General features: G+C 39.9%; 1 protein-coding gene across 2 annotated transcripts in view; it reads left to right on the plus strand.

The window, feature by feature from the left end:
• The window catches only part of LOC121644740 (supervillin-like), a 54,255-nt gene that overhangs the window by 17,674 nt on the left and 11,811 nt on the right, over window positions 1-24,770 (plus strand). For both annotated transcript variants that reach the window (XM_041992908.1, XM_041992907.1), the window contains 19 exons: window positions 3,210-4,547; window positions 5,010-5,174; window positions 5,323-5,360; window positions 5,471-5,532; window positions 6,124-6,260; window positions 6,489-6,584; window positions 7,755-8,040; window positions 9,186-9,251; window positions 9,995-10,715; window positions 13,507-13,978; window positions 19,036-19,168; window positions 20,036-20,092; window positions 21,507-21,584; window positions 22,065-22,212; window positions 22,458-22,553; window positions 23,278-23,358; window positions 23,689-23,866; window positions 23,986-24,158; window positions 24,481-24,636. In XM_041992908.1, the coding sequence (XP_041848842.1) occupies window positions 3,210-4,547; window positions 5,010-5,174; window positions 5,323-5,360; window positions 5,471-5,532; window positions 6,124-6,260; window positions 6,489-6,584; window positions 7,755-8,040; window positions 9,186-9,251; window positions 9,995-10,715; window positions 13,507-13,978; window positions 19,036-19,168; window positions 20,036-20,092; window positions 21,507-21,584; window positions 22,065-22,212; window positions 22,458-22,553; window positions 23,278-23,358; window positions 23,689-23,866; window positions 23,986-24,158; window positions 24,481-24,636 (4,481 nt within the window). The remainder of the gene's footprint in view (window positions 1-3,209; window positions 4,548-5,009; window positions 5,175-5,322; window positions 5,361-5,470; window positions 5,533-6,123; window positions 6,261-6,488; window positions 6,585-7,754; window positions 8,041-9,185; window positions 9,252-9,994; window positions 10,716-13,506; window positions 13,979-19,035; window positions 19,169-20,035; window positions 20,093-21,506; window positions 21,585-22,064; window positions 22,213-22,457; window positions 22,554-23,277; window positions 23,359-23,688; window positions 23,867-23,985; window positions 24,159-24,480; window positions 24,637-24,770) is intronic.

Below are 24,770 nucleotides of genomic sequence, written 5' to 3' on the forward strand. Positions count from 1 at the left end.
TCATCTGAAGCTTATAAATAATGCTCCTCATATTCATGGGATTTGACATCCACAACATTTTGCTTTTTTGTCACATCAACACATCAGTATGTTCTTTAGCCTGCGTAACATATTCATTCAGAGTGTGTGACACCTAAATATAGTTATGATTTCAATAAACAGCCAGGATATCAGTGAAGCTTGGTCACAAGTTTCCCTCTGGGTCTGACATTGTCACGTCATCCTGTAGCCTGGCCGCCCTGTCAAAGAGCGACTGGTCTCTCAACACAGACTCAGAGAGTGACACTCAGACAATCTCCAGCTGGCCTTCAAGGTACTGTCTATTCAGTATGTCATCAGTGTGAAGACCCACCAGTCCCCCGTTGTCCACCGGGTACATGTGTCTTCAACTGGCAATAGAATAGAATAGAATATCTTTACTGTCATTGTAACCAGATTTAGTTTTTACAGATGGGATGATCGTCGTTCTTTATATATTGATTAAAATCAAGGCTAAAATATTTGTCACTTTCATCTCTTTTTCTCACTGAATCAAGAGGAGTTTGAAGCAGATTTTTTTTTAATAAGACTTTAATAGCAGGCCATGATGAGATAACAAAGCCAGATATTTTCTACGCATGCTCCCGGTGGACAGAAAGCTAACTTTTCTCCAGTAAATTAAACCTATAACCATTTTATATATTTCATTCAGTAGTTGTAGTCCCAGTGTCCCTTATAACAACTGTGTGGTGTTTTAGATAGTTTAAATTATTGAACTGACAAAACTTCATTTCTAACTTTCTCCATTAAAATATTTAAGACATTACAATTTATTTGTATTTTTTTCTTATTCTACAGGTAAAAGATTCAATCCTTTATTCTTTTCATAAGCACTTTTCCTTGATCTTAGATTATATCATGAGGTTAAAGACAGATGCTGGAAGAAATGAAAGATTTATTCAAATATAACCATGCCCAATAAAAATTCAGCCACACTTAGTTTAGCTGTGATGTGGGTCTGTGGTAGTTAAACAACAAACATTTAAAAGAAAATGTCCACAAAAGCCAACTAAGTACCTTGGCCACTGTGTTCTTATTGTGTTGTTTCACTAAGACAGAAACCTAGCTGGTATTTCTTGTGAAAACTATGAAGCATCATTCGGGTTGAGGGTCAGAATTATCTTGTTTTTGTTAATAAATAATTATACAGTGTTTGTTATGCTAAAGGAGAAACTAGATGAAGCCATACTATTGATGCACCTATATCCTTGTTAAAGTAGAGTAGCTCTGTGTGGCCTTTATGGGCATCTGAGACACGTTAATGAAGTGGAGCTGATGAGGTGACAACATTACTCAACTTCAGATCCTGACCTAGTCAGTCGCAGACCCACTGACTCAGCACTTGAAGGCCAAGCTCACATGGCTCCCTCTTCAGATTCTTGCCTGTTAACCCCAATGAGATGATATGAGTCTTGTACCATGTCAGTGACTTTAACAATGTTGTTACATCCATTTCCACATGAGGGCTTTCATGAAAGGTTTTAATCTTCTGACATTGTTTAGAGCAGAAGTCATTTTAAAGGGAGATAACTTATTTAGTCTCAGGTGTACCTATAAAAAGTTCTGGGGGTATATGTGCACGTCTAGAGTGGCCTGTGGCCAAGAAAAATAACAACTAGCATTTGATGTTGAAGGCACCAGGAGACATGGCATATGTTAACCAGACAAACTTGATTATGCCTGTCTTCATAGCCACACATCAGTAACAACTTATCTTTGATGCTCCACTAGCAAAAAAAATTACTTTGTCTTTTCTAGTTAAAAAAAAACTCAACTTCCCATCCCTTTAGTCGGCTGGTTTCAGGTCTAATTACGGCTATCTTCTAACTCTTTAGTTAGTTTAAAAGTCAAGCATATGCCACCGGCTATAACTTTCCTTGTAGTCTTATCAACTGATTATACTAGCTAGTATTAGTGTGTACTCATGTAGCACAAGTACTGTTTAAGTCCTTCATGCCATTTCAGATAAAGCAGATGCCCATCAATTATGTTTGGCTTAGTGGCGTACAATGAGATTAGTGCAACCTTTGGCTATCAGAGGTCGGAAGGTTGTGGATGAAAATAGTTGGACTTACTGTTTTTAGCACGAAGACATTAGAGAGGGAGTGTTGGACTCAAATTTAAAACTCACAGCATGCTGCTACTTGACCTTGCTGTGCTAGAGTTGGATTTCTGGAGCTGAGATTGGTCCCATGATGGTCTCATGTTATGGACCTTTCCTCTGTATATTTCATAATAGGTAGTAGGATTTAGGTAGATTTATATTACATTTGCGTGCAGTTGAAATAACAATGTACTGCAGGATTTAGCTATTAATGTTAATGTTTTCTCAGACACCTACACATGCAACCAGGTAAATAGTGGTAGATTTATGTCACATTTTGCCAACATTTTTGTATCATTGAAAAAAGAATCTTTATATCTGCTTTGGTTGTAAGTTCACACAGGACTGTAACTCTTTAACTGATCTGGAGTCTTAGGCTAAGTTCACACTGCAGGCTGAAGTGACCCAAATCTGATTTTTTTGGCACCTATGCGACCTGTATCTGATCTTTTCATGACAGTCTGAACGACACAGATCCGATTTTTTTAGATGCGACCCAGGCCAGTTGGATATGTGGGCCTAAATCTAAAACGTATCTGCTCTTTTGCCATGCAACTTCAGTCTGAACGGCCAGGTCGCATTAATCCGACCTACACGTCATACACATCATTGTTTATAAACTCTTATCTGTAAAGGCGCTCACATCACTCTCCCATCACTCCTGACTGCGACTCCTTACCCACACGTTTCTCTGTATAGACGTTGCTGCCACTGCTCCACAAAATGTCATGGCCAAAAATCTGGCTCTCCTCTTTTGCAATCTCCTCCTTAAAATGATGCCATCGAAAATGTGCTGGCTACGGTTGGATAATAAATTAAAAATTACTACATAAGCTCCGCTGTTACCGTCCATGTTCACTTCCACAAACACGAAGAAGTCACACGCACACTCACTGTCACATCGTCGTGTCTTCTACGTATGCAGGACACTTTTGGTGCGCATAAGGTTCATACAGGAGATCACATACAAGTCACATTTAATTGATTTCACAAAAAAATCCGAATTGAGCATTATGCCCTGCAGTGTGAACCTAGCCTTAGTGTCTTATGCATTCCTTTCTCTAAGAATTCGAGTAAGGGAACGGTTGTCCAAGGATGAAACAGCTCTGAAGCCCCCCGACTGGAGTCCAGACAGGCACCAGGCTAACAGACATCGTACTCATAGGAGCACTGCTCAGAATACTTCTCAGCACTCAGAACAAATGTCACAAAGAACTGTTCCCCAACCTAAGCCTAGTCCAGGCCGTCAGCCTGCCCATGGGCAAACCATGTACCCAACCTCTACGTCAGGGTATCAACACTCTGGCCCTGCTTTAGACTCTCAGCCCTATTTGGCAATGACAGCTCCAGTACCAGCTGCCAAACCTTTTGAACCCCCAGAGGTACAACCACGAAGAAGAATTAGTGCTGACCAAATCTACGCTGCCCATAGGGAGGCAAGATTAGAGGCAAGGCAGGTTCTTAAGGAAGAAGCCCATACAGAAGGCCTGCTAAAGAGCAGGAAAGCTGTGTTGCCCTCAGAGATTCGCCGAAGGGAGAGGAGTGTGGATGATACTCACAGGGGTCGCCACGAAGACATGGACTGGCAGAACATCAGCCCAGAACGGAGGAGGATAAGTCAAGGAGAGGAGGACTGGGATCGGGAAAGACCAAGGGAGAGAGGAAGGGAAAGACAAGTTCAACGGATCAGAGAAAGAGGAAAAGAATATCTCTCCAATCATGACAGCCAAGAGGAGAGAATTTTTAGATCTATGCAGCCTTCCCATACCTCTGTATACCAGCAGGTTAGGCAACATCCATCCTCAGAGCCTCTGTACGATCAAGATCCCCATACAAAACAGCAAGAGCTCCAAACACAGCAACAGTATGAACCCAGAAAGGCAGAACATGTTGCTCAAATTCAGCAAGATCTGCAACTGCAGCATCAGTACAACAACTTGAGACAGCCACAGGAGCAACAAAGACAGTCTCAAGGACAACATAAATATGAGCTGCAAACACAAGAGCCTCCATGTAAGCAGCAAGACTTCCATTTAAGACAACCAGAGCCTCGGCTAGAAGAGATTGAGCTTCAGTCGCAGCAGCAGGCACCATTGCAGCACCAGAGGTTTGACTCAGCTGTCTACCTTCAGCGTGGATCCTCTTTACCTCAAGCCAAGCACAGAATTATGGAAATGACTGGAGGGCCCAAACCCAAGATACGAACCCGCTCCATGTCAGATATTGGTGTAAGCCAGCATTCTGCCATGTATCGCATTGAGAGGGCAGCGGCCAGCAAAGAGTCATCCAGGGTTGACCCTCCTCCTGGGATGGCTAATGGGGAGATGGGCACCTTGGACACAAGGGTGTCAGTTGCACAGCTGCGACACTCTTACCTGGAGAATGCCAACCGGAAACCTGAGTTGTAGGTTCATTGGCATGGGCTCTATGTTGCATTGCTTGATAACCGTCTAATAGTTCATTAGTAAGCTGTTACAATAAATGAATGCACTGATGGTTCAGGCAAATAATGAATGCTAATGAATGTATGTAGTTGGCATGTAATGTGTCAGTTGTGTGTAGGTTTGAGCCCTCAGTTGCTTTTGCAAGTTATTTCTTGCAAGTCATCATTTGGATGTTTGCTGCTGCATGTTAACATGAGACAATGGCTCTTTACTACTGGATTGCAGGATGTTTGTGCTTAGTGTTTGCTTGATTATCAAAGTATTACAGTCCTCTATTTTTATTTTATTTTTATTTTTTTTAATACAAGTGTAGTTTCTTAAAGATTTTTTTTTATAGTAGTCATTTTTTTATTATTATTTCAACTGTGCTTCCATTTTTTTTCTTTTATTATTCTTTCCACACTGACGCACCACTCAAAAAGTGAGACTACTAAAGCAGATCTCTCAACTATGGAGGTGGATCCATCTAGCAGCAGTGACAGGGTGGCTCGGAGGCCTCGACGGTACATCACTCCAGGAGACAGTCGCATGTCGGAAAGGTTCAGGACCCAGCCCATCACCTCTGCAGAGCGTTTGGAGTCTGACAGGTACAGCGGATGCTCCTTGGAAGGAGCTCTTCAAAAAATCAAAACATTTAGATTGCACAACTACTAATAATATCCAGTGGCTCCCTATTTCAAGAAATGTGGTCAATATGCTGACGGTTTGTGAATATGAATGGGTTTTTTTTGGCAGGTCCCGTCTAAGCCCATCACAACTACAGGAAGCTGAAGGTAGGGTTAAAGGGTGTGGGATATTTATGTTGTTGCAGTTTACAATTAATGCAACGAAATTTCATCGTATCCTTCACACTAAACTTTGTTTTCTGTCTATTTTTAATCAGATGAAGAAAAACTGGATGACAGAGCCAAGATGAGTGTTGCTGCAAAGAGGTCCCTTTTCAGGGTAAACTCAGTACTAGCTGCAATCCACAGATCATAAATACAATATACAAATAATACAGAATGCTAATAGTGTACTTAAGAAACTTCACAAAACTAGAAAACTGTATTTAAAGCACTGGCATTTTAGTGACTTTAGGTAGCATTAATCAGCATTGTGATTGTTTGAACTGCTAAGAATTGCTGGTGAGCAATTAATACTCCTCAAATGTCTCAGTTATGAAGTGGTTTGTCTCTTTATTTTGCCGGAGACTTATAGAGTTAAATTAAAGTTACAGCTGCTGTCAGTGCTTGTGTGTTTGACACATGCAATTTTATGTCATGTTACAAAAAAAGTGAATTACAACATGTTCTCAACCAAAATCAGCATTGCAGTGCTGCTCAGATTGTCATGTATAACATGCAACTATGCCCACAGGCAAGATCTACTAAATTCAACAAGTAAAGATAACTGAGATGTTAAGACAAAACTGACTTAAATAATGCAAAATAATTTAATATAAAAACCCACAAATCCAAACACAAAAGCTGTAGACCATATCATCATGGTTACGGTTAACAGGCTAGCATAATGTGTTTTCCTGACTTGTCCTAGGAGCTGGAGAGGACATCAGAGGGAAGCGTTCCCAAACCCCGCTCACGAAATGCTGCCGTAGAAAGACGTCTGAGAAGAGTTCAGGACCGTTCACACACACAACCTGTCACCAACAAAGAGGTGGTCAATGCTTCAAGGTAAGTCCTTGAATTTAGGTACATGCATCATAGAATTTGAGGACTTTTTCTTTCTTTTCCAAATCTTCTTTAATTTTTTTTTGTCTCTTCCACTTATTTTCCTTTTGCCTTCTTTGTCAAATCTTCACACATTCCTGACAACACCTTCACTTTTCTACTTGACTTCTTATTGAATTATAAATATTTCACACTTTTATCCTGCTATGCCTCCTTTTATCCACTTCTAAGTGATTCCACCACATCATCACAACCTGTGGGCGTCCACAATTATGCAAATCAAGTCTGCAGCCCCACAGTAACCAGCACCAGTGTGACTAGCATCAGGTGGGCTGGGCTGCCTTGTTAAGTATGCATGTGCACATGAACAACGTTGACATCTTTATATGCTCATCAAGCCCTTTAGGATATATGTGGTTTTACTCTAATGTGCAGAATATAAAATTATTCAAAATTTGAGTGCAGAAGAAGTATTGGACTGTCTTCAGTGGTTTTAGAAAATATCTGTTTATTAGAAAAAAGATTAGTTAGGTAATATAGTTTGCAGCCTCTTTGATCGCTTTTGGTTTGGCCTTCATGAAGAATGAAGCGATAGAGAATCCAGAACAAAGACTAAGATCATTTTCCTGGATTCTTTGCTGTAGCTTTGCAGTTAATATGAAACAAAGCTATTGCACGGTATCTAAACCATGAGATAAAGACATTTTTGTTCAATGCTTTTGTTCTTGCTACAGCTTTAGATTAAAATGCATCTGTTGTTTTTGAAGAAGATACTGCTCCAATGCCCCTTTACAAAAAGATCTTCATCTCCCTCTCCTGGTTGTCATGCTGATTTGCCCAACCAGCTCACCTTACTGTGTTATTTCTGCTCCTTTGCATGCTGCTTCTTAGCCGTGTGCACCTTATAGGGGAAGGAAGCTGCTGTTTATGCAATAACTCTTTTAGCGTTTCCCAGCATTCCTGTTTTGCAGTATTTCTCTTATGTGGGTCAAGAACTACAGTGAGGAAGTAGGTTACATATCACAGAGAAAAAGGTCAGAGGTTGAGCCAGTTTCATGTGTCTTGTAGTTTGTTTACCAGGCTTTACTCAGGGCACTGTAGAGAGATCGTTATAACCCCTACTATCATCCGAGTGCATTATATGATTATCTGGCATGTGTGTGCTGATCTACTTAGCTCTCTGTTGGTGTGTGTCTAATCTGACACATTGTCACTGTCAGGTGTTTATATGTATGTGTATTTGTTTATAGGAGAGGATCTCCTTAGCTGTTTAAGCATTCTTATCAGTAAAGTTTAAATAGACACAAGTTTCATTATTAAACTTGAGATATGCAATATGTTAAGTTTTAGATGGTAAAAATGATAAGTTCCTGTCTTCATAATGCAGGAATGTGATGATAAAATCTATCCGAAGCCTTTTCTTGACATGTGTAAGTTTTTAAATCAAAGACTGACATCCATTGTTAACCTTCTGACAATCCCCTGACAATACTACAGCATGCAGGCCTCCTCTCAGCCAAGCTCAGCAGCTCAGGAGCAGGAAACCAAAGAGAACCAGAGGCCAGGTCAGGCTTCCAGTGGTGGAGGAGAGCTAGACGTGCAGGAGTTCTTTCCAGATGAGCCTGACCTTTCCTCGCTTAGTTTGTCTGAGAAGATGGCCCTCTTCAACCGCCTCGCCCAGCCTACAGCTAAAGCAGCAGAGGGTGCTCGTGGGGACACCCGCCAGCGCAGAGCCAACGCCCGCTTTCAGACTCAACCCATCACTCAAGGAGAGGTGGAGCAGGTACAACTAACTCTACTTAAGTAAAGCTTGTTTGGAAGAAAACTGCCATAACACAACAGATGGTTAAAAAGGTTTCAATTCATGTTCAGGATCAAAAACTCTTCTACATTTCACTCATTTAGGGGCAGAAATTAAACTCCTGTTTAGTTCATATCGTCACACTATTCAACCTTCTTCCCAATTGTCTGCACAAAATAATGAATACTTAAAAGTTTTCAATACAGCAATTAAGATGAATTTTGTACAGGCTTGATATTAAGGCTGCAGATGTCACAGCAAAGCCAAATAAACCTTAATATAGTGAGAAGTGAGAGGCAGAAATTTGCCACTTTCTCAAGTCAGTTTATGCAAACTGGATTATGTGTCAGGACAAAAAAAGTGGATCATTAGGACTGGCATTTAAAAAAACTGATTTTGCAGTTTTTCTCTTTTATAAAAAATAGCTGAAAGCAGCGTCATTAAATAGATACAGTGACTCTTTTGAGGTTACTTTTCAGGTTTGTATAAAAAAAGTCTTTTTAGACTTTTGTAGAGGAGTGGATGTATGGAGAGGGGATGGGAGTGATATAGGCAATCTTTTGAGGACTCCCGCATGCTTCTTTTTGCAATCAAATATACTTTTTTTTGCCATTTTCTCTTTTTTATCTCTCTGCATGCAGAGCTTTAAATAATACTTTAGAAATGTCAGCATATTTAGGATGGTGAAGTTAAAATGTTCCATCTCCTGTAGATCATTCATTAAAAATTATAATTGTTTTAATTTTCTATTTGTATGTGGCAATGAAGTTGTAGCATAATCATTCTGGATGATTTTACCAGGCATTTCATGTCCAGCAATTTTCAGTTCATAATTCGTAAATATTTCGTAATCGTAAATGAGAATTTGCTTGTAATGACACATATCACAGTGTGGATGCTGAAACAATATGTTGTGCAGCTTTAGGCAGAATGTTGTGTACATTTATTGAAGAATTTGCAACATAAGATTTAGACCTACTTCTTAAAGAGTTTTTCTTGCACAGTAAGCCTTGAAAAATTATGTCCTTGATGTCTGCCCCAAGAAACTAGCTGTCAGATGCTTTGTATACTTTGTCTCTACCTTGTTGTAAGCAGTGAGTCATATTTAATAACTGGTGTCCACACAGGAAGCTGAGCCACCGGTAACATCTGCGGTGTGTAACGGTGACTTAGAGGCCAATCAGGGAGAATATGTAAGACCCCTGCTACCTATGCAGACAACATGACTGGTTGCATCAAACTATTCCGCTCTTATTTATTTGATTGGTCCAGCTAATGACCAGTGTTTGTGTTGTGATATGTTAGTGGCTTTTAAGGCTGAGCTTGATCATTGTCATTGGTAAAAATCAAGTGTTACATTCAGCATGTAATGAAAAGTTAAGGATGCTATGTTTGTGCTTTCTGTGGCTTCTTTTTATTGGTAGCTGCTTCTGTGACATGCTTGATTTTTGCATAACAAGCATGAGTTATTTGAATGCAAGCAAGCTGTTAGTTTCTTCAGGCTTCCTTCCAACCTGAATAAACTAACAAGCATTTTCTTTAATGTTTATGTGGATAGATCTGCTATTATTTCAGGTTCTGCTCAGATTTGTGTAATGATCCAGACCTTAAACTGCAACCCAAATTATATTATGATAGTCGTGTGTCGCTGTATATTGGAAAACAAAGCCATAAACTATTTCTACTGGAGCAGTTGGAGGGTGTGATGGGTGATATAAAAGGTACACCTTTAAGGTTTTACTAACAAATTTGATCTTTTGATCATTCAGCTTTATTTTAGTTCATCCAGTTCTTCTTGTGTATTGCCACATACGGTACCCTCTATAATATCAACTCAGCCCCTCTAGCTTCCCCAGCCCAATTACATTAAATCCATCCATCAGCTCGTCTGTTTGTCCATCCCAACTTTCTGACATGACTCCTGCTGTTCTTGCAGCTGAGAAATGGAGGAGAAATCAAACTGGAGCCACTGTCAGCCTCCCTGGTTCGATCCGTGGCAGCTGTCACCTCCCAAACTGCTGTCACCACAGTAACAATGACGCCAGGCAGCAGCAATGATGATGGTTTCCATCCAGAGAAGTCCACTGCTGTACCCTACATCCCTGCCCAACAACAGGCTTCCAGCAGCACAAACCTACACCAGGAGAGGGCGCCGAGGTATTTCTCTATGACCCAGAGTACTGACCCAGGCCACCCTGAGTCTGAGCTCAACTCCTCCCCTCTTCTCCCTGAGAATCGAGAGAAAGCCGGGGCCCCTCCTGCTTCCTCCTCTTCCATCAGTCACAGGCAACAAGGGGAGGCGGTGGTGGAGGGTTGGAGAGAGCGACGAGAGGAGGAGGTTGTGGGGAGACAGCAGGGAGGAGCCAGAGAAGACAGTCAAGGCGGCAGCTTTCAGAGCAAGCCTCACTCCTCTGACAGGGACAGAAAAGACAGGCTGCAGCATCCTCAGCACTCTGCCGAGCCCTCTTTGTGGTGGAGTGAATCAGAGCTTCTGCCCAGCTGGAGAGTCACAGACAGAGACTCCCAGGAGGGTAGGGAGAGACGAGAGGTAGGAGGAAGAGGAAAAGGAGGCCACCTGAGGGAGCCTGCAGCAACTCACAGTTCCACCACACAGGAGCAAGACAGAAGCAGTGGACGAAACCAGGAAGGCATTTCAGGTAGGAAGTGTATCTGACTTTGAAAAAAGATGGACAGGAATGGGGGGTGGTGTAAATAAAAAATAAATAAAATGGCTGGCAGTAGATACAGGGATGTTGGAAGGCAAATAAAAAGAATATAAGGAAGTGACCAAGAGAGAGAAAAAGAAATGGCTAGCGAAGGGGTTGTTCTCATTATCTTCATTGTCTTAGGCAGCATGCTCCCACGCATGATCGCTTTCTGCCGGCAACACACACACATGTCCCAGCTGGGAGTGTTTGATTTGGCTGATACAGAGAGGCGTCTGAGGCTGCATCTAATTAGCATATTTTTCCATGAATTTACCTCGTGGCTCTCTTTGTCTGAAAACACGGAGCCCTTCCCTGACACCCTGTTTGAGATATTTAGATCGAACTGTGTCTGCTCATTGTCACAGCCCGTAAATGGGCTGTGGTCCCTCTGCACCACATTACGCCTCTGGGTTAGCTGTTCACATATTACAGTAAAATGGGCCTGACCTGTTTTCATGTGCTTATGTAGAGTGTGTCCAGGGGTGGTCTTTTTCCATGCATGCACACAAACAGTGCAAGGAGAGATGAAAGCGCTCTGGAGTGAAAAACTGTTATGCTGCACTTAAATAAAGCAGGTAGAGGACAAGTAGAACACAATGGAAGCTTTGTCTGCAGGCTGCCTTTACTTCTGCATGACCCAGTCTTCACTAAAGTGCCCATTATACCTTCTTACCATGAAGTATGAAAAACTTCCACTGATCTATAATTCTCTGTTGATACCATAAGTCTAACAGTCCTTGCACTAGCCTTAACAAAGATCAATCATACATCTAAATGATAGTTATCTTCCCTCTATTCTTTAACCTTTACCCCTAATGTGTCATTGATCCTCTTAGATATTAAACTACAAGCAGAATTTTGTCCCCAAAGTGTGTTTAGTAGTTATAAATAATGCAGTAAGCTCTGTATAGCCCCTTTTTACCTTGGTTAAAAACATACTAAATCTGCTAATATTTGGTTGTTGCATGCAATTTCAGTGTTTATCAGCATTTTGTCCCATGTAAAATAATTCTCCACTAGTCACTGTTATATTTATCAGCTACGGCTCTGATCGTCATTGATGGGAACACATTCTCTAAATGCACCCTAACTTTTCCTCTTGTCCTGCAAGAATGGACTCAGTTCACTTTTTTTTTCTTATTTACACACATTTACCGACTAAAACCTTCTTTCAAAGATTGTTAAATTTATCTGTCTGCTTGACTTGGCAGCTCACTGTCCTAAATTCTCTCAAAAATGATAAACTAGCTTAATTATTTTATACGGTTGGAATTATCAAAACTATTATCCAACACGGTTTACAGGATCAAATGTATATTCATCTCTTCATGTGGCTGTAGCTTATAGAGACTCCCAGGAGGTAGGGGTAGTTTCTAGTTGTAACTCCGGTTCTGTGCTTGTCATGGCCCTCAGAGCATTGGTGTGGTAAATCACCTAGCATAAGCTGGCTGAAATTCAGCATATCTTCTCTCAAACATCAGGCAGCAGCTGTGATAAATAGATTACCACATGGCTAATTAGCATATCAATACATACAGACATGACCTTTATTGAACATATTTCTCATCTCTGCGGCCATTTTTTTTAATATTATTGATAATACACAGACATACACACACACGGACACAGCTCATCTTTTCCATGCACAGATAAACATTTGCTCACCTCCAGCATTACCACAACATAAAATAGCAAAAATGTAAGAAAAACAAAAATAGAAAGCAGAATTTTAGCAAAATCAAGGTTTTCAGACTCACTGAAAAATTAGAAATGCAACAAAAGATATTTTACAATCAATAAAGCAACATTTCATAGAGAGAACATTTGGGAAAACTTTTAATTTAAGAGACAATAACAGATCACCAACAAAAACAAGAAATATTTTAGAAAAAGAAACAACATCAAAAAAGAAAAACAGTTTGGAAGGCACAGCAACAAAGTTAAAACAACAGTTACAGCAATAAAAACTGTCAGAATTACAGCAGCTTTTTAGAAAACATGACTTAAAAAAACGCCAGAAATTTTCAGAAATCACAAAAAGAAGATTGTGAATACAACATTTACAGTAAAATTGCATTTCAGAAAGGTGTCTATTCCGAAAACACAGCAAAACACTGGGCACAGTAATTTAAAAATGCAATAAACTACAGAGATCACAAAAACAAACATTTGAGAAAAATCAACATTTCTAAAAATAATTCAAAAATCAATTACAACATGACAATAAATCAATCCAGTACAATCAAATACAAAGTACATCATTATACAAATAAATAAGCAAGAGAAAACACAACATAAATCAGCAAAAGTAAAAAACAATTAGAAAAACAAAACACAACCCTTTTTTTTTAGAAAATAAGGCAGTGCAGAATTTTCTAAAAAGGTTAATTGGTTCATATTTTGTGAAATTTTTATTGAATATACAAAAGAGAAATTTTGTTTCGGAGTTGTTTTTCTCTATTGATTCATTAAAAAGTGCTTCACTGGAGAAAAGATACCTTGTTGTTGATATGTTGCTGCGTGTTGTCAGAAAATGAAATTAACAAACAAATTCAAAATCTCAGATGTGGCATCCCTGAACAGACTAACCAAACATAATTTACTATCATGTACCCACATGGGTAACCCAGTTCTCTTGTTATATTTTCCTTTTAGGATTGGATGACTTACACTTTTAATGCTGACCTCATTTCTAAAAAGAAGTAATTTTGACAATAACTGTGATATTCTTTTCTTCCAGACTTTCAGGATCATCCAGTACCCCTGAGGCCACTGATTGCGAAAGTATCATCCAGGACAGCATCTCACATTTCAAGCAGCCAGCAGCAAAATATTATCCATCCCCCTCAAACACTACCTAAACCTGCTTCATACATCCAGCCACAATCACACTCACAACCCCCACCAACATATCCCAAACCTTTCACTCACACACAAACCCAGCCCAAACCTCAGGGATTCATCCAGTCTTTCCCTAAGCCTTATCTGCAGACAGCTCCCCAGTCTCAACCCAAACTTCAGGTGCCTCCTCAGACACCCCCTAAACCCCAGTCCTTTCCCCAGACACTGGTCAAATCCAAGTCCCTGCCCCTGGACCAAAGTGAGGACTTCAGCAGGCACAGTGTCCATTCTGGAGATCTGCTGTCCCCCACAGAGTCCGGAGACCAACTGTCTGACGGCATGTCCAGCAAACAGATGTCCATCAAGGAGAGGTGAGAAATAGCCGATTGTACTATTCCAATAATATATATATATATATATATATATATATATATATATATATATATATATATATATATATATATATATATATATATATATATATATATATATATATATATATATATATATATATATATATATATATATATATATATGGTGCTACAAGCTAAATCAAATACATGAAAGATGTTTTTGTACTTGGAAGTTAAAAAAAACAAAATCAACATAATTTTAATGTTATTGTCTACAACTACAGAGGGTACAAATATCTATGGCAAAACAGATATTTGTAACTGTCTGTAGGTAGTAAAAAAGCAGCTGGATGGTTTCCATCCATTCAGTTTCGATTTGCAGATAAAATCTAATGTCATGAAAACTGGCCTCAACCTTGGGATGTTGTGGGTCGGTGGAGTGAATACTTCGAATACCTCAATCCCACTGATACGTGTTCCGACAAAGAATCAGAGTTGGGGTACCCCGGCGTGGGCTCTTCTATCTCTGGGGCTGAGGTTGCTGAGGTGGTTAAAAAGCTCCTCAGTCGCAGGGTCCTTGGGGTGGGATCCACCTGGAGTTTCTTAAGGCTCTGGATGCTGTGGGGCTGTCTCGGCTGAAACGTGTGAACATTTCCACTGGAATAGCAGACTGGGGTGGTAGTTCCCCTCTTCAAGAAGGGGGACAGGAGGGTGTGTTCCAACTACAGGGGGATCACACTCCTCAGCCTCCCTTGTAAGGTCTATTCAGGGGTCCTGGAGAGGAGGGTCAATCAGATAGTCAAATCTTGGATTGAGGAGGAGCAGTGTGGTTTACGTCCCGGTCGTGGAACAATGGACCAGCTGTACACCCTCTGGGGAGCTGTCCGGTCCCTTTACAACCTGTGCCAGACCTTGGCCAGACCTTGGCCAGACCCATTGCTGGCAGTAAATCAGATTTGTTTGTTTGTCCAACCCTCACTGTTGGACTCCCTTTGACACCGATTCTGTTCATAACTTTTATGGACAGAATTTCTAGGTGCAGCCAAGGTGTTGAGGGGATCCGGTTTGGTGGCCTCAGGATTGGGTCTCTGCTCTTTGCAGATGATGTGGTTCTGTTGGCTTCATCGGGCCGTGATCTTCAGCTCTTGCTAGAGTGATTTGCAGCCGAGTGTGAAGCGACTGGGATGAGAATCAGCACCTCCAAATCCAAGACCATGGTCCTCAGCCAGAAAAGGGTGGAGTGCTTTCTCTGGGTCGGGAAGGAGGTCCTGCCCCAAGTGGAGGAGTTCATGTATCTCGGGGGTATTGTTCACGAGTGAGGGAAGGATGGAGCGATAGATCGACAGGCGGATCGGTGCAGCATCTGCGGTGATGCGGACTCTGCATCGGTCTGTTGTGGTGAAGAAGGAGCCAAGATGCCAGGTGGTTTGGGCATCTGGTCAGGATGCCTCCTGGATGCCTCCCTGGTGAGGTGTTCTGGGCACGTCCCGTCGAGAGTAGGCCCCGGGGAAAACCCAGGATGCGCTGGAACGACTACATCTCTCAGCTGGCCTAGGAATACTTCAGGATCCCCCCAGACTAGCTGGTAAATGTGGCCTGGGAGAGGAAAGTCTGGGTTTCCCTGCTTTGGCAGCTGCCCCTGCGACCCGACCCTGGATAAGCAGCAGAAAATGGATGGATGGATGGATGGATGGATGGATGAAAACACAAAATGTTTTTAAACCTTAAAAATGACTGCAAATACACCTAAGAAGATTGGAAACTTACAGAACTTCTACATCAACAGCACTATTTCCACATTGATCGCTCACTGTAAACCTACATACACAGTAAACACATATTTTCTTAATAGCCTCGACCACCTAAATGTGTCATATGTGATCACAATCTTGCCTGCCAAACATATTAGTGTGCAGCTTTTTTTTTATAGCACTAATCTTAGTAAAACAATTGTTTCCCTCTCACTGTGTAGACAAAGCAGCTCAGTCATAACAGAAAGAAAAAAAATTATTTTCATCAATCTCTAGGCTCTAAAAGATGTTCCACCAACTAGAGCAGGTCTACTCAGTTCTTTCCCACAATAGTCTTGCAGGTTTTTAGTGTTTCCCTGCTCCAACACATCTGACTCAAATTAACTAGCCATTGTGCAGAACTTTGCTGGCTGTTGCATCTATTTAATTTCAGGATTGCAGGTCTGAATTGAATAGCCCTGAACTAGAGGCTTGATTGAGTCTTGTCTAAAGCTGGGAATGTTGGTGGCTCTGTTTATGATTGTGTAGCAGTAACCTCTGAAGGATATTCAGCTCCCTTTTTTGCTGAAACTGTTGGCAGTAACTCTACATTTATGTACATACATAATTGCAGCTGCACCATCCTGAAAACATTTTCTATTGTTACACCATTAAAGAGAAGATCCATGATTATACTGACACTATCTGACATGGGAAGCAAGAATCATAGATATGCTGTCCACATGACCAGGCTGCAAATGTTGTTTTTAAATATATTGTTTTTACAAAAATTGTTTGGTAGTGGCCAGAAATTGCATTTGTATGTGGACAGTATGCTAAAAAAAATACATAGAAAAGTCTGCATATGTAAAAATACCCATAGTACAATGAAAACATGTTCACTGAACAGAAACAAACATCTGATGACTTATGAGTGCAGACAGTCGATTACCAGAACCCATCTAAAAGCACATATTTGCAATCTGACATTTTCAAAAGTTCTCAGTTTCCAGAAAGGAAATTATATTGTATTTCTAAGAATAATGAAGGATCAGGTGGACCTGAAACTAAAGACCAGGCCTACTAAGTAAATAAGCTTTCATATCTCATAAACAGTGATGAGTGGACAAAAGGCTGAAAGGCATGAATGCTTCTGGATCCTCAGCGATCCCACAAAATGTGTACAAATAAGGGCTAGTTAGAAACACATTCTTGTAGATTGAAAGTCCCTAGCAATATACAACCTTGATTTCATTCATAGCATTCAAAGTTGACCCTTTACACTAGTGTAAAATCTGAAAGACCACACACTGACACAGACTGTTAGAGGCCAATTAAAAGCCAAATCCTCGTATTTCTACAGTGTTTGACAGAATCAGGTGGAAGTCACTGGCTGTCCTTTCTTGTATTAACGGGTGTGTCTTTTCGGAGGTGAGAGAGATTTATTTTTAGCATCATTGTGTTTTTCCTGGAAGCAGCAGAGCTGTGTGGACTGATGATATCCTCTGAGGTTTAACAGACTCCTCAGAATGCCCTCATTTCTGCCCTGTCCACACTCAAACATTGTAGATGATGACATACTTTCTTTTACCCCTCAGCCATCCGTGATCAATGCTCTTCATGCACTCTTTTTTTGATCATCATGTTTGCTGGCTGCAGTGCACACATTTCTGACCTGGTTTTTCACACTCTGAGGACTTTTCCTACTGCCTAGTGGCCTTGATGAAGTTATGTAAATGCAAATGTAGCTGCATTTATTGAAAAGCAACTTCAACTTCTGAACAATAAGAGCAAAACACAACTAACACCGATGCTCCTAAAATAATCTCCCATAATGATTTTGTTTTGTTTTGTCTAAACCCATTATACAGCCACTAGTTTTATAAGATGTTTTCACACATGAGAAATTGTAGATTTTCTGGAAAAGGTGCAGACAATTTAATGCAGATTTCTTCTGCATTTGCAACCCCCTGATGATGACTTTTCTTGATATCTTTGTCACATGTATGTATAAACAGTGACAAGCTAGAGGATTGAAACTTACAGATTAGCATAAAAGAGTATGAGGTTGTAATTCTTCCACATGCTTGCTCATAATAAATATCCTGCAGCATTAACAGTGATGGCATTTAGAAGGTGTGGTTAGTGCAATACTACACACGTGTCCAGTCTTAAAACTGTGTGCCTCTGACTTGTTTTGATGGCACACTGAGATTCATGCAGCATCCTGGGACTAAGAAAACCTCCTTTCACACCTTTTTTTTTCCAGCCCCAAGCATCTCATGACAAGTTTTGCTTCACGGCGCCTGGTCAGCTACTGGTTATCAACACACTGACCAATTTGGACGCGCCTCATGACTGATTACGCAAAGTGGACATTATTTGGGAAGTGAGGAAAAGAAAGAAAAAAAGAAAGTGAGAAGAGCAGGCGATAAGACAGGAGTCTATTGGATTGAGTATTATTGGCTGGATAGAATTCAGGGTAGAGACAGGATGCGAGATGGATGCTGAATTAGCTGTCATTAGTGAAAGTGTGAAAATCTGCCAAAGTTCAGTAGAGGGGCTTTAAAACTATGTAACTCAGCCAGCAGTGTCTAGTCTGAGCTAATGAACAATAAGCTCACATGTCTAACCTGTTTCTTCTCAAATATATGATGTCAATATCTTCCCAGAGATTAAAGTCCTGACACTACGCTTGTGTAGTTTCTTCACTTCAGATCAGTCATAGGAAACATGTCTGTCTGATACACATTTATTTTATTCAAGTTTTCAAAGAATTGCTGAATGTTTGCTTGCTCATGAATAGAAACTCAGATATTGACTCATTCTTTTGGAACAGTATATAGGAAGTTTGTATCTTTGTATACTGCCCCTCCAGCACATTACTTGTAAATTTTAGAGCTGCAGTTTATATATGAAAGGCCTTTTAAAATACTTTCTACTTTTAATCTTGTTCCTCAAAGAATCATGAGGTCCAAACTAATACAAAGCTTTCTCTCTGAGCCCAGCTTGATGACTCATTTGATTTTCTATAATTAATTTTACTCTGAAGAAAAACGTGGTCTCAGTTTGGGCTCATTTTATTTCCTAATCTTTTTCTTTTTTAAAAAAGATGTTTTCTTCCAAACAAGAAACTTAAAGAAACAGAAATAAAAATCATGTGGCACAACTCATAAACATCTTTCTACTCTTATTTGATCAGAAAAAAAAAAAGATCAACTTTTTTTTATTTACACAAATAAATTCATAATTAATGTTTACACAGCTGCTTCATTAATATTTGAGATCAACGAGTATACAGACCTGCCCTGCACCCTTTCAGAATGATCCTTTATCTTCTGTTAGAGTGGCACTGCTGAAGAAGAGTGGTGAGGAAGACTGGAGGAACAGGATCAACAAGAAACAGGAAGTGGTTAAAGTGGCGTCCACCGAGCAGCAGACTCAGCAATGGGAGACGGAGCAGATGGCTCAGAAGAAGGTTAGTCTTTACTTACAATGATGGATATTGGAGTCACATTTATTAGAGCCAGTTTTTTTGTCACACTTTTAATTTTCTCTGGTTTTTATGCTTTCTTACCAAAATGTGTATTCATATATTAAAGGAAAATTGTAACTTTTTTTCTGTTTTTATAACAGCAGCATATTTTAGAGCATCAACATGCTTTTCAATAACAAATTAAGAGGAGTGTTTAAAGTTTTGCTCATTAATCAGTTTTTACAGATTAGATGTTTGATTTGAGTCTGACTCACAAGTTAGGTAGGTATAGGTGGGACGTGACTTCTTGTTGTATAGTTGGTATAGTTTATGGCTTCTTGTCTCACTCTTTTATGCAGAGACTAATGCAATTGCACTTGTGTCTCCAAACAAACTAAAATGATAAAACTAAAACTAAATGAGTGCTTATGAATATAACTGATAAATGACACCCCCTGGGCATCTTCATGAAACTGGATGGTATATTTGAAATGATGTTTAAGTTATTAGTTTCTCTTGGAAAGTCGTGATTGAGATGAATCATATGTCCAAGACTGAAGGAAAACCCGGGTGATTATAGATGTTAAAGCTTATTTGTCAAAGGAAATATTTGCAGAATATCTGAGATTTTAAACAGCTGCTTGAATTAAGCATATAAGCTTTGAGAACCTCTAATTTCAAGATTTAGGCACTTTAAGGAGCTTCTTTCCAGTTCATCCACTTCACATTAGTATTCTGTGGGGTAAAATCGCCTGCTTACAGTCTGGATGGTAATCCTCCAGGCTGTCTCACCCCCCTAAACCCATTAGCAACAATGGCTGTTATCCCCCTCCCTTCAACTGAGCACTTCCTCTGTGTTTAACCCCTCAGGATGAAGGGGTGGTCATTCAAGACTACTCTGCTGTGTCTGTATCTGAACAGCTGTGGGTAAGAACTGTTGGCAGCCGAGCCAGTCAGCTTTGTTTGGGATCTGTGTTGCAGAGTCCAGTTGGATGCTGTGTTTGTGGCTGCTTGTTGCTTCTCCTGAATCTTTTGTTCACTGGATGCTCTTTACTTGCAGTCTTTAACACTGCTTGCTGAAACAAAGAAACTGCAGTTGCAATGAGAAAATATTGCATGATGTGCATATTTTCTTTCAGGGAAATGACACTTGCATTGTCCCATGTTGTTACTAACTGTTCCTATTAACCTTTTTTAGTGGTCAATAAAAGAAGTCATATTGTGCTTTGGGGGTTTTTCCATTCTCTCAGGGTTTTATAATGCTTTTTGTCCATGCAAAATGTCTGCAGAGCTGCTGTGGCAATGGTAGGCTGTTTAACTTACACAGATAGTCTGTCATTGAAGGAAACTCGTCAATCAAGAAGAAGGCAAAAAGCAGAATCTCAAAATAATCTCAAACCAAATGGTCAAGACCTTGGGAATTAAAGGAGGTGTCAAAAATAAGTTCAGGAACAAAACTTAGAAACAGAAAGATCATACATGTCAGAAATATACAGAACAAGCTTGACTTTATGGTACAAGACAATCGGGCTAATCAGAACTGGAAAGGAGGGAGTATTTACATACTAAATGCAAGTGTGGGGTAATCAATTTATGGAAAACTGATGTGAGCAGAAAGTAAAACTGACTGTACAATGAAGGGGGAAAAAGCTAAATAAAGCAGAAACGTGTGGATCTTACTGAAGTATGGACAAGCTGATTTTTTTTTTTTTTTAACATGAAAATAGTCAGAAGAGATACTTAAAATCATAACAGTTACAAATCCCAAAGTCCTCATCAAGGAGGGGTTTTCTCTCCCATAGAGGCTAGTATTCCTGAGATACCTGAAACACCTTGTTTTTAACCTGGCCTTTTCTTTTTTTTTCATGACTTTGCCAAGAAATGCATTTTCATAATGCCAGCGGCTACTTTAGCCTGTCCAAAAAGAAGAATAAGCAGCTCCCTCATGCTCCACTACTACTGGTTAATCAGAACAAACTACACTTTTCAGGATATGAGTCCCACACAAACAGGAGAAAATTGAGCATTTTAGGCAGATGAAGTTGTGTTGTAATATAACAAAAAAAAAACTTTGTTCTAGTAAACCTTAATTCTTAAATAAAACAAGTGCATCATAAAGGTGTAGAGCAAATAAATATTTACAAGATACATGTGAAACATAAAAAAAAAAGCTTTTGGGTTAGATTAACAACTGCCATGGTGCACTCCCAGTTTCTGGCTTTACGTTGCTCTCCTTTGCATCCATCCTTTGTTTTCCTACATTCCTTTTGCATGTTTGTTCTCACATTTCCTCCTTTTTCTTTCCTTTCTTTCACTTTTTCATTCACATTTACATCTTCAGGAGCCTGTTTTCTCCTCCACCTTTTCTCCTCCTATCCCTCTTGGCCAAAAGTGTCAGTATATTGATCATCATAGTCAGGTAAGCACATGCACGCTCGAATGGGCTGCATGAACTGGAATCTTATCTGTCTTGTTTGGTTTGCGAAGACCCATGTAAAGGACACTCTGTATTATTGAGACTGATTTAGTTCTAACAGCATGAGTGAAGCTACTGCATCCACCGAGGAAGGAAGAAGACTGTATTGCTGTTCACCTAGCATGCTTCATTGCATCTAATCTTTTTATATCTGCTTGGGTTGATAGTGCTGATACATGAGCAAGTGCTCCTGAGGGAACAAAACAGTGACATGGGGTTATACTGAAGTTGATGAAGAGATTATGTATTTCTCTTAGGGTTACATAGTTCATGCAGTGGTAGGAAGATTGTGATCTGTGCTTGATCTGACTTATTTGGTGCATTTATAAAAAATTTCAGTACTCTGAAATGAAAGCTCATCATGCATTGCATTGGCACTTCAGCTTAATCTTTAATTACATTGATGTCATCATGTCTGTGCAGAAGGTCGGAGAAGAAATTGAGGCCCAGATGACCATTGAAGAGAGGAAACAGATGATTTCTACTCGTGAGGATGCCTGGAAGACAAAGGGCAAAGGAGCAGCCAATGACTCCACTCAGTACACGGTTGCTGCACGGATGGTCAAGAAAGGTCAGTCCACAGCTTGTTATTTAAAATCGCTACTGGGAAAGGTAATTTGCATTTGTAGGATCAGACTGCTTGATGTACTGTTTGGGTTAGAGTAGAAGTTAACACAACTTGTCAACTAAATGGATGTCAAGCTTCACAATTACAAATTATGTTTTTATAGTGGCACTGACAAAAGCTCATTTCTCCACAGTCTCTCCTCATCTTTTTGCTTCATCTGGTGTGAATTTCTGTCTCTGCATCTACAGGCCTGGCAGCCTCCTCCTCAGTTATCAGTCCCATCCTGTCACCAGTCTCCACTAAACTCAAGAGCAGCACCCCAGCTGTCAGCAAACCACAAGAGGGTGAGACAGAAAGTTTGAAAGTTATGTCATCACTTTAGCTGAAAAAAAAATCCTGTTTTGTTTCAACAGTAGCCCAACAGAGACAAACTATACACTTTATTTTTAGGAAATAATTTTAATCTGCAATTTCTGCCACTAAAGTCACCTCTACCTGCTCTATGGAATTTTAAAAGCTGTGAGGGACTGTTATACTACCAGCCGGATCTAACCCATTAAATTCACATGACTGTGTAAGAAACCAAAAACTGAGACTAGTTCTTTAGGTTGGGCACCACCTGATGAAATCAAATCAAATCAAATCAAATCAAATCAAATCAAATCAAATCAAATCAAACTTTATTTATAAAGCGCTTTTCATAACAAAACAATAAGAAGAGATAAAAGCGACTTTTGAGCCTCTTTTTAAAACATGTGCAGCCTCTGCAGCCCTGAGGTTCCCTGGTAGGATGTTCCACAGGTGAGGACTGTAATTGTTGAATGAGGCCTTGTCATAGGTTTTAGTCCTGACTTTAGGAGCAGTTAAAAGGCCGGTACCAGAGGACCTCGAGGGATCATAATTTAAAAGCAAATCAGATACATAAGAAGGCCCAAGACCATTAAGACATTTTGATATTTAAGTTGATAATACATTGTTATAACATGGCAGATAAGCAACATCGATAAGTAGCTGAATAACCTCATGGTGATTAACCTATCTGGCTTGTTGTTTTCTCAACATTTGCAGAAATCGAGGCCAGGCCAGATATGGAATCAGATAAAAAGTTAGACAAGCTGGAGAGCTTCTTGGGACGTCTGAATAGCAAAGGTTTGCACTTCTATACTTCAGGCTCTGCAAAGTGACAGTATTGCTTGTTCCACTTAAATCAGCATCTATGCATTTATTTTTCAATGTTTGGCTCATCAATGTGCTACTTTGTCATCTAAAGCTGCATTAAATCTTAACAATAACTGTAAAGTCATAGATTTTATTGCTCACCATACAGAAAACTTTATCTGAATAACAAGTTTACATCATGCTAGTGATTTTAATCATTTTCCCCTTATAAATATCTCTGAAAATGTGAAAAGTTATTGTTTTGTTTTAAATTTTATTAAGACCTAATCTTGTCTCCATTTGGTAAATTGTTTTGTCCAGTGGCGGGTTTGCAGGAAACCACCATCACAGTGACTGAGAAGGCAGTGAAGGAAGTGATGAAACTGGATGATGAGATCTTCTCCAAGTTTTACAGACGCGTGTCTGAATTTCCTCGCATGCCCTCCAGGATTGAGATCAGTGAAGACTTTGACACCATTTTTGGTTCACAGGGTCCCAAGTAAGACAACACGTCCTCTTATATTAACAAGTTGAGAGCTCTGTAAAATTACTCAAGAAAAAATAAATGACTTATTTGCAATTTTCCATTGTGCTCATTCTATGTTTTCTTTCACTTAGGCTGACTTCAGCTATGGTGCAGCACAAACGGTCTGTTCGTCCATCCAGGAACGTTCAGGCATCTAAAAACCCTCTGAAGATGCTAGCAGCCAGAGAGGACATCCGGCATGAGTACACAGAGCAGAGGCTGAATGTGGCACAGCTGGAAAGCAAGAGGATAAAAACTGAAAAGAGTGAGTACAAGAACAACGGCTTGTGTATCTATGAGTTTCGGAGCGCATATGGGGTGCAAAACAGCTCAAGACAACGTTTTTGTGTAGCTCTTTATGGTTACAAAAACCACAGTGGAAAATTACAAATAACATTATTGTTATTTAGAGCCTACTTCTGTCTCCCCCTCTTCTAAACGCTACAAATAAGAAAGGAGTTTCTTTTGACCCACTTTGCTGCAGCTTTTACAGTTGGGAGCATGTTAAATTTAATGAGACATTTAGGCTGTTTTTCAGTCCCCTGTGGGTTTGTAGCTTTTACAGCGTTTTCTCTTTCTCATTTTAGTAAATAAATCCTCTGAGTACTCTGAGGCTGCTCTGGCTGGTCTGGCCAGCAAAGAAAACTTCAGCAGTGTGAGTCTGCGCAGCGTCAACATCTCCGAGCAGACCTCTAACAACAGCGCAGTGCCGTATAAGAACCTCATGCTGATGCAGGTCAAAGGTAAACAGAGCTTAATTGTACAATTTAAACAGGTGTTAAATCAGGACTTATATCAACCATTATTTTTTAGAACACTATGTATGTAATTTCTTAAGGAAAAAGATCCATATATCAAACTTGGGTGTAATTTTTGT

This window comes from Melanotaenia boesemani, chromosome 8 (genome assembly GCF_017639745.1).
Source record: "Melanotaenia boesemani isolate fMelBoe1 chromosome 8, fMelBoe1.pri, whole genome shotgun sequence".
In the NCBI taxonomy this organism is placed as follows: Eukaryota; Metazoa; Chordata; class Actinopteri; order Atheriniformes; family Melanotaeniidae; genus Melanotaenia; species Melanotaenia boesemani.